We start from the raw sequence: 10,298 nt of genomic DNA, 5'->3' as shown, positions 1-10,298 counted from the left end.
ACCCCTGGTATAGAGTATCTCAGGAACCAGCCCTGGTCTGTAAGTCAAACTTAAGAGGTGCTGTAGTGTTATTAATAGTTGAGGATGCTATGGATGGTGCTGGAGCATCTGGGGAGATTGGGGGGAGTTGACTGTCAGCTTTATGGGTAGTAGGGGGAGAGACGTGTAAGGATGCACAAAGGTGAGGTTAGGATGAGGGTACATGAAACAGAAGAAAATGATGGAAATCGAGAACAATCAGTGACAAGTTTACTTTTGAGCTGTACTCCCTGTCTGTACCTGGCCACATACCATGATGAGAAGAATAAGGGATAAAGTGGGAGTGGAGGGAGATGACCCTTCTGCTCATGTCCCTTCTGGCCCTACCAGCTATGAAACTATGAATGTTACCTTGTGTTTCACTTTGAATATTCCCAGATTGCTTCAGCATTTCTAAAAGCAAAGGACGTGGTCCCTTCAAGTTGCCCTGAGTGCACAGAATGTGAAACTGTTGCCATTGTCATGCCGGTCCTGGTGGCAAGCTTTTGACAGTACGCCCAAGAGAGTGAAACTCGGATGCAGCATCTGTTTCTCAGCATGGTGCTGTTTTTGTCTCCCATGCAGCAAGATGAAGGGGAGTTGGTCATGGTTGCAGAGTGAGTCAGCACCTCAGCACAGATTAGGTCCTCCTAGCTCTTGTGGCAATAACCATTCTGCTCCATATCTTGCAAAATGGGCTATAAATGGTATGTCAGATCACATCTAGCTTGATAAAGTTGTGGTATTAAGGAAGATGCTGTGAGCACTAGTATTTTTGGCTGAAAATAAACTGAAGCTGAAGTGTTCAGCTGCTTCATGTAAAAGAGGGAAGGAGAGGAGCTGATGTCAATCTAAGTCAGATTGACTGAGTGCTTCAAAGGCTGCATTTACTGAAGTTAAAATTCACACCCTTCATTTTTTTTTTTTAATGGCCCTTGCTCTCTCTATGTAACCTATTCTCTCTCTACCGTCACACCATTCTGTCAGATAGAAAATTGATCTTTTGAGTTAGCTATATGCCTGGAGCTGGGGAGAGAGCTAGCCATTGCTAGTAGAACACTCTTCTTAAGAAGTAAACTTTAGGTAGAGAGATTATTATTAACTTTCCTAATAGTAATAGTGATAGGCTGTCAATATTGCAAAGCAATCCACTGTTCGAGCAAGGCAAAGATCAGCTGACTGCTGTCATAATTCCAAGAGAAAGTCAGTGGCTGTGTCCTTCTGCTTGTCTTTTGTTTGTTGTCATTTGCAAGGCCAGAGAGATGGGACAAAACTTTCAAAAATGCCTGATGGAGTTTTTGGATGCTTAGCTTGAGGCATCCCAAAACAAGACTGGAATTCTGAGAGCTGGGACTTGGTATTTCTGGTATTCAAAAAGCTGGGTGCCCAAATTACTCATCACTTTTGAAGGTCTTGGACATAAAGTTACAGTATGTTGGGGGTTTAGTAAGTGATATGATGTTTGAAATAGGTGGCATATCAACTTGAACGTATATCAAGGTTACAAGGTGAATACAGTTGTCCTGTTAGTAATTGCCTGGGAAACCATCAAAGAAACAGATGTTATTGAAAATGATATTCATGACTTGGGGATGCAAATTAGTGCAAATCCAGCAGAACAGGATGTTGGAGGATGCTGTTATTGTTGTTCTGGTTTCACCCTTTGGAATGAATGTTAAGTTAATCTCCTGAATGCAGGCTTTTCTACCAGAATAGTGCTTATTCATTGTATATAGAGAAAATACTTCTTTACAGATTCCTAGACTCCAGTAAATTCAGAACGCCCACAGGAGATAAATCTTTATATGTGTGTGGTGTTTGGGCAAACTGAGGCACAGGTTACAAATGGTTGTAGCACAAGCATGTGGTGGGGCTTGGGACCAGGACTCAGGAGTACTGCTTTTAAAGCATTTTGGATCCTTTGGGATACAGAGTTCTGTGAACTTACTTAGGTGTAAGTTCACACCTGAGTAAGTTCTTGAATCCCATTATAGGCCACACTGTGTCTTCCTGGATAGGATTGAATAGATCCCATTAATCGGCTTTTCTTAGCCAAGTTGAATACTGCACACTTGCAGTTCATTTTCATATAACGGGCTGTCTCTGCTGGAATGTTTGGGGGCTTTGCTCTTGTAGCAAGAGGCAGGAAAATGAGATGTTTGGAGATGAATTGGTATCTCTGCAGAACATTGCTATCTGCTAGTAATCCATCATAGCTGTACTACGGAGGTACAAAGTTCATCTAAAAACATGCAGTACGTAGGCTGAGAATATCAAAATCCACTGCCCTTCCTGTGGAACAGAAAAAAATATTTTTGCATACTGTCTTCTGGGTTTCAGCGTAAATTCCATAGGAGTGACATGGGTTGGAAAGGGAGTGGAAAGAAATGCAAGTCAAAATCAACCCTTCCTCTCCATTCTTATTTCAGAAGATTTTGGCCTGTCAGTGTTTTTTCTCCTTCCAAATGGAAATCAAAGCCACTTGCAAGTTGCAGTGAGCAGGTTGCAGGATAGAGCTGTCAGTTGACTACTGGGGGATGAAAGTTCCATATACTTCTAATTCCCAGTATAAAAAGAAAGTGTTTTGCAAGATCACTGAGAGCTTTTTCCTTTTGTCGAAAGAAATTTCTTGGTTTGCAAATAGATCAGTTGAATAGCAGGTCTCTCCCCACCTTCCCCCTGCTCCTCCTTCCTGTGCCTCTTTCTGTGCAGGAGGAAAGGAAACATTTTGGGGGATTGCAGCATAAAATATCTGTAGGATCATTTATGTACAATTGATTCCAAAGAGCTACTTGTAACTTTTATTAGTTAAAAGTCATGCTGTCTTGCAACCCTGAATTTGAAGCAGCTTGTCTCCTTTCTGCTTTAAACACCATGTGAAAGATTCAAGTATTTCCAATGGAATATTCAGGGGGTTTTTGATTCTAAGGGGAAAGCCACAATCTGAGGCTTAATTCCCCCAAAGAGTCCAGTGGTGCTATGGATGAGGTAGAGAGCTTCAATTAAGTTTCCGCCCTTCCTGTTGCTCAGCAGAAGGTACATTGCATGCTGAATGATTCTTTTATATTCACTGAGCCATGTCATTCCTGGAAATAGGTGTCTGTAAAGTTCTTCCAGGAAAAAATCCCTTTCTAGTGCTTCACTTGAGGCCTAATACCTTTCATTATTGCCATTCTGAAAATACAGAATCTCTACTAATACCCGATGAGCAAGGAGATAAGATGACATGTCAGAGACAGTGTATTTAGATAGCTAGTTAGCCCCCTCCTCCTCCACCTTCCCAAAATGGTATTTCTGAGACTTCTGAGTAACTTTTATTTGCAGGAGTTAAGCTTAGGGACAGGAAAGTGGGAATTTTGCCCAGGGATCCTTCTTTTTGGTGGCATCATTGAATGGACCAAAGCTTTCCTTTCAGAACCCAAAGGAAGCCATTGGTGACCCATACCTCTGAAAAACAGGGCGTTTGACTCTAGTTTTTGAAGTGTGAAAGTTTTGACCCAAGCCTCAAACCGGTTATTCTCAAAAACACGTGCAGGGTGTGTCTGCAGCAGAAGGAAAGATGAGGTGGCTGAAATCCTCCTGAAGACAGGCCAGTTTGTAGTTCTTGTACTTTCTGCAGGTTTAGGTAAACACTTTGGGTGGGAGGATGGAGGTCAGAGTTTACCTTGGCTACCAATGCATAGTAAAACCACAACTGCCTTGTCTTCACCAGAATTATAATTTGTGCTGAGTGTAACCTCCTCCTTACGACAGGGCTGTTTGCAGGGGAGAGAGGGAATAAGTAGAGGCTGGAGGAGGTGACTAGGGAAGGGAAAATATCCAAGAAATACATACCTAGCCTGAGCAGATTCTAGTTATCAGCTTTTCCTAGCTAAGGGATGAATCTCAGTCCAATGTTGCATACCCATACCTCATCTCAACATAATGGGCTTTCTTCACTGGAAGTTTTCGGGGTTTTACTGTTATACAAAAATGGGAAAACGAGATATTTGGGGGTGACATGACCTCCACTATCTAACTTCATTTCCTTCTCGTCTACTTCTTAAAGGAATTAGTATAAACCTGTGGTTTGTCTTAGATGCTTGTAGGACCATCACCTTGGTTTCTGGAACTTGTCACAATCATAACTGAATAAATCCTCAGAGCAACCCAGTGACAGAATTGAGGAAGTGTCATCTTTATTTTACATAGAAGGGAAATAAGGCACTGATGTTAAGTGGCTTGATCAAGAGACTCACAGAAAGGTTGTGGTGCAGCTGGGAGACGATGCCAGACTGCAAATTCCTTCCTAGGTCCCTTGCCACAGGGGTGATATTGCTTCTTTTGGGAAAGTGGCTGTCTAATGACATGAAGGCCTAGAGCTAGGGGGTATAAGAGGAAATTAAACCAAGAATCACACTCGGTATATAGAGGAGATGGGGAATTTCCTGGCGGTGAAATGTCTCAGTTATGAGGGGAAGGCGTTTCTGAAGAAACCACTGATGGGGACTTCAAGTAGAGAGGTTTTAAACTACACTGGACAAAGCATAACACAAACTACTGTAAATATGAATCCTGTCCTGGATGGACATAAGGGACAAGCTGGATGCAGTCTAAGAAGTTTTTTTCGTGTCTAAATACAGAGCTAAATGCATTATTTCAGTGACCTTGAAATGTGAATTCTGCTGCTGCTGCGTTGTGCTAAAGTACAAGTCGGAATTTCTGTTGCAGCGCTAAATGTTTTTGCCTTTTCATTCCTTAACGTGATAATTTTCGATACGAAAATGACCATGTTCCTCTTGCGTAGATATTGTGAATGACAGTATATCTTATCTGTGTAGTTATTGGAGACGGCTGCTAAAACGTGCTTCTAATATCAGCAGCCTGTAGAGGGGGGAAGCAAGGGAATTTCCCCTCACTAAATTATCTGTTCTCTGGCCTTAATCTTTAACGATTTATTTTCAAACCAGGCACCCTATTTTTTTTCCTTTTGTTATATATTTTCTATGATTTGAAAGACCATTTGCTAAATATGTTATAACCAGCTATTTGCCAAGATCCATTGCTTCAGGATACTTGATTTCCCCACATCCACTTCTTGAAATATAGCAATTCATTTTTTGGCTGTATAACCTTGATTCATTGAACTTCATTGAACTTCATTGGACCCTAAGCCTTCTGAAGAACTAAATTGTCCCCTTGGGCTGTTCTGTGTATGTTAGTCATCTTTTAAAGTGAACCACAGCTGCTTTAAAGCTGACTAGTCTTCAGCTGTGGGAACCTTGCATATGGGTTCTGCTAAGTCACTAGTGGCCTCTTATGTATTTATTTATTTGCATGACATGCTAACACAGATGGAAACCTGGGCCTTACTGTTAGACATTGTTTAAGCATATAGTGAGAGAGGGTCTCTTGCTCTGAAAAACTTTGATTAAAAGTATTAAAGGCAGGTGAAGGCTGGGAAGTGGGGGCTGGGGGGAAGGAGGAACAAGTCACTTCACCTCTCTGTGCAAAGCTGGTCCGCAGCTGAGGCTGGACTAGAAGCTACATTTCTTTGAGTCCCAGTACATTGCTCTACTTGCTAGAAAACACCAAGTCCCTTCCTGTATGGTGAACTGTTCTAGCTCACTGACTTTTGAAGCTTGCAACTGTATTTGGAGGACATATAGTACAGATTTCTGAGATATCAGACATGCAGTTGGCTCCCCTGACTGGCCCTATTCTTTGAGCTCTCAGACAGTCTCTGAGACCTTGGATTAACTGGGGTTGCACAGCACCATGTTAATAAAATTATTCCCAGCTGAAGGGCTCACAAATTGAACAGTCGGTTCCAGCAAAAGTTAGCATTACCTTTTTAAAGAACTGGCTCTTTGTAAAGAGAATATACATTCTTTAATGTATTTGGAACTGATTTTTGTCTGACACTGATAAGAAATCAAGTGAATAAATACCGTTACCACAGTCATACATGCTAGATTTGTAGTGTGTGAAACTACAGTTTTGATTTTCTATAACTTTTATAGAGATTAACATCGTGAAAGTCATTTTTTTTGTAACAGGATGCATTTATTAGCACTCTTCTTATTGTGCTGGTATGGATCTTATCTACTGAGGAAACTGTGCCCTGCTGATCTTACTAGATCTTTCAGTGGCCTTTGATACAGTTGACCATGAGATGCTGATAAAACATTAACCTAGTGGATATTCATGGGACTGCTGTAAATGGGTTCTGCCCTTTCCTAGCGAGGAGATCTGGGAGGGTGGTGATGGTTGAGTGCTTGTCATCCCCTTAGGACCTTCCCTGTGGAGTCCCAGGACTCCATTATGTCTCCTTCCCTACCACTTAATATGTACATGAGGTTACTGAGTGAGATTTATCTGGAGATCTGGAACAAGGTGCATCAATATATTGATGACACCCAGCTCTGCCTCTCTTTTTATCTGACTAGGGCCCCACAGTCTCAGTCCTTTCCCACTGCCTGGCTGTAGTTGAGCCATTGGATTTATACGAGACAGTAGCACCGTTCATACAAGACAGAGGTGATGGTGGTGGGCAGACCACTTCACTTGGTGTGACTAGGACATCTGTCACTGGGGCTCAGCCCCTTCTTGTCACTTGTTTTCACAGCCTGGGGAATGTTGTTGGATCCTCTGGTGCACACGGGTCTTCAGGAGGCAGCAGTAGCTAGGAGCAACTTTGACCAACTCCGTTTGGTGAAAAGGCTCTCACCCTTTTTTTTCATATTCAGATTTGGCCACCATCACCTGTACTTTTGTACCCTCAAGGCTGGAATATTGCAATGCCCTCTAGGTGGGGCTGCCCTTGAAGACTGTCGGGAAGCTTCGGATGGTGCACAACGTGGCGGCCTGCCTTCCAGCCAGGGTCAGTCCCCATGAGCACACAATTCCAGGGCTCTGGAGCAGTGGTTTTCAATCTGTGGTCTGTGGACCCCGGGGGGTCTGCAGACTGTCTAAGGCATCTGTGAAAGATGACTATGTTCAATCAAAAGTGTGTGAATACCCACACTTAGAGTTGAAAGGGGTCCACACCTTCACTCAGTTTCCAGTGGTGCACATGGGGGGGCGGGGGGAAGTTGAAAACTACTGTTCTAGAGTTCCCAGTAGCTTCCTGGGCACAATTCAAATGGCTGATTTTTGACCTCTAAAGCCACAAAAGGCTTGGGTCCTGTCATATTCTCCATCACAATCCTTGAGGTTGCCCAAGTGCAACTTCCTGCAAGTACCATCAGTGTACCGAATCCACTTGGCAAAAAGGCACAGGCAGTCCGTCTCAGTCATTTCTCAGCTCTGGAACTCTTCCTCTTCATGCCCACCAGAGCCCGAACCTGGAGATCTTTTGGGAGCACCGTAAGACCTTCCTATGTGAGCTGGCATTTTGCAATTAAAACTAGGCTATGATATTTGTTAGTGGACTTCTGTTTTATGTTTTTATCCTGTTATTTAAACAGGACAGTCTTATAAATATGTCTGTTTTTCCTATTATAAGCCAGTTGGAGCCTGTGTTGGGAAGAGGGGCATAGAAGTCAAACCAAATAAATAACTAAAATACTGGGTAATGCAATTAAAATGCCCGCTCTGCTTTCTGGCTTAGAAAGGGGACTGAAACTTTGTAGTAGAGAGTAATGACTTGATATAGGAGGGGCTGATTGATAAGGAATGTACAGGTGATACTATTGTTATTTTTGCACCAAGAAAGAGCTGGTTTGAAACCTTTGTGGTCTGTACTCTTTTTATGTATAAAACCAAGCTAACATATACTGCTCATAAAATTTGGTTTTTTAAAACAGGTGGCCACATTACAGAGAGAAAAAAAAACTGCATTTGACACTTGAGGGAAGTCTTTCTCACTAAAGTGGTCAGGAATAAATGAACATAGGCTGAACTTTTTCCCTCTACAAGCTCTCCTTTTAGGTCATGTTCATGCATCTTAGAAGGTTATTATGGGGAAGTCGTAATGTGGTTACAGGCTACTACAGATTCTAGCAGTGCTTTCATGAAGAAACCAAGCTTTTTCTTTAAAATGTCTACCACCACATTTTCAGTGGTCTCAATCAGGAGTCTAGTTCTGAGCATGTCAGCACTTGTAGTCAAATATCCAAGACTGAAAGCCATCTTGTTATAGTCAATGCACTTAGATATGTTTTATCTTAATTAAAGATGTAGTGTGGTACTGTTCCCCTGTTTCCCTTATTCATTTTTTTTAATGTTGTAAATACTGGCCAAATGTCAAATGAGTTGATGATGAACTATATGTACACACTAACTAAATGTGTTACGTTCTCCTTTGGCTAGTTCGCAGGGAGCAAAAAGACAAAACTGCTACATGCTGTCAATAGATCCTTGTCTCAAGCACTAGACTGTTTTTTTGGTGAAGGCTGTAAGTTTGGTGCCAGCTGAGGACTGTTAAATATGTCCAGCAAGGACTCTTATTCTGTTTGACGGTGTCACTTGGTGTGAATGTGTTTGTGTATAATGTACTAGAAATGCATGATAGTCCCAACTATGATATGAAAGTTTAGTTGGGATTACTACGTCATCCAGAAAAAAATAGTTGAAATGGGTATATCAAAATTCAGAAATTCTTCGAAGTTTCTATGAATTTCCTCTCATTTTGCATCCCATGGAGATGGTACTAATCTTTTCAATTTCAGTGGTGTTGGAGTGCTGTTGTGCCCATGAGGGATATGGAAGAAGCAAGGATTTTTGTGGGTAACATGCTTTCAAATGCAGTGCTGCCGCCTTCAGGTCTGGTCTACATTAGTTCAGTATGAGATATCTCTTGTATTTTCATGATCTCTTGAATCTAGAGAAAGGGGTGTTTTAAAAAAAACAGAACAAAAAACCCAACTTTTTCCCAGTCAGTTTTTCCATGGCATTTTGCAGGTTGACTCAACATAACATTGTATGTTCATTAATGTTTTATGTGTAGCATATTATTGTGGGGAAGTTTATGTTAAGGATGGCATAGATATTATCATTTTTAAAAGGTATTAGGAGTATTTTTTTGTGCCCCTTCATTGGTAAAATGTCTTTAGTTAATCAGAAATCCTAATAACAAGCCTCAGATGGAGAAGAACAATATAAACAAATTTAAAACTTCTCTAAACAACTCCTTAAAATGATTTTCTAGTCATGAAATATTATGGCTTCTTTTGGGAATCTCTACTTCCCAGGAGTTGAAGCAAATAGCATGTATGTACTCGGGAAGTTAGGAATTTCTCCTTTCCTGTGATGTAACTCTCCTGTTTAATTCTGAAAGATTTTTAAGGACAGAGATCTCTCAATCTTATACTGATCCACTACTTTATATTACTAACCTTGGATCTGGGTCAGTTTGTGGGGTGGATATTGCATTTGGAGGCTGGAGGGAAAACCTCTTGGTAGTTGATTTTTAGTTGTAGTTTTAAAATCAACTACCTCTTGGTAGTTGATTTTAAAACTACAGTGACTGTTTTGGAGCTGCTTAGTAGCTACAGGATCAAAAAAGTCCTCATGTACCAGATAGATTAGCTGGTAGAAAGTCAGAATTATATGATAAATAGAGATTGCCCTGTGGTTCTCACCTGCACATGTGTGATCTGTATGTGAGATGCAAACTTAATTTTCAGATGCAAAATATGTGAAACTGCTGATTTTAAGGAAACATTTCCTTATTAACTTAACCCTGTTCTTAATATAGTAGATCATTTGCTTTGGAGTTAGTTGTTTCCCCCATCCCCTCTTTTAAGATGTGTTGTTTATAGTATAATTATATTTTTATATAATAATTATATTTTGCTTTAATGAAACTTCAAGAAACTAGTGGCTTTCAATATGTGCATGAGAGATGGGAACAAGTTTTTTAGAGACTTTTTTAAAAATAGTTCTCTCTTCTTTTTTTTCTTTTCCTTTATTACAGATGCCAGAGATGCAGAACAACTGACTAGGAACAATATTACACACATTCTTTCAATTCATGATAGTGCCCGGCCTATGCTTGAGGTAAGGGGGGCCCCAATTTGTGCTCACGTTAACAAAAACTGCCAACCTGGAGTTAATTTTACACTCTTAGCCATCAACATTTAGCAGTGACTTTCTTATTTTCTCCTGGAAACATTTGACAGCGAAGGTTTTATGAGATAGTCCCTTTATTCCAGCAGAAAAGAAATCCAGATAACACAGGAAGATTCAATTACAATGTTTTATAGAGAGATATGTTCTTAGCTTTATTAACAATGATTTCTTATTTGATATCCTTATAGAAAGTATGGTTAGAACTTCCCATGTTTAAAAAAATAAAT

The 10,298-nt window shown here is 40.7% G+C and overlaps 1 protein-coding gene across 1 annotated transcript in view; it reads left to right on the top strand.

The window, feature by feature from the left end:
* The window catches only part of DUSP22 (dual specificity phosphatase 22), a 56,734-nt gene that overhangs the window by 12,492 nt on the left and 33,944 nt on the right, over positions 1-10,298 (top strand). The window contains exon 3 of the mRNA XM_019542547.1: positions 9,917-9,999. Within this exon, the coding sequence (XP_019398092.1) occupies positions 9,917-9,999 (83 nt within the window). The remainder of the gene's footprint in view (positions 1-9,916; positions 10,000-10,298) is intronic.

The sequence above is a fragment of the Crocodylus porosus genome, unplaced genomic scaffold (assembly GCF_001723895.1).
Source record: "Crocodylus porosus isolate Cpor-Errol unplaced genomic scaffold, CroPor_comp1, whole genome shotgun sequence".
NCBI classification, from domain to species: domain Eukaryota; kingdom Metazoa; phylum Chordata; order Crocodylia; family Crocodylidae; genus Crocodylus; species Crocodylus porosus.
This window is presented reverse-complemented; position numbering and strand designations above follow the sequence as displayed.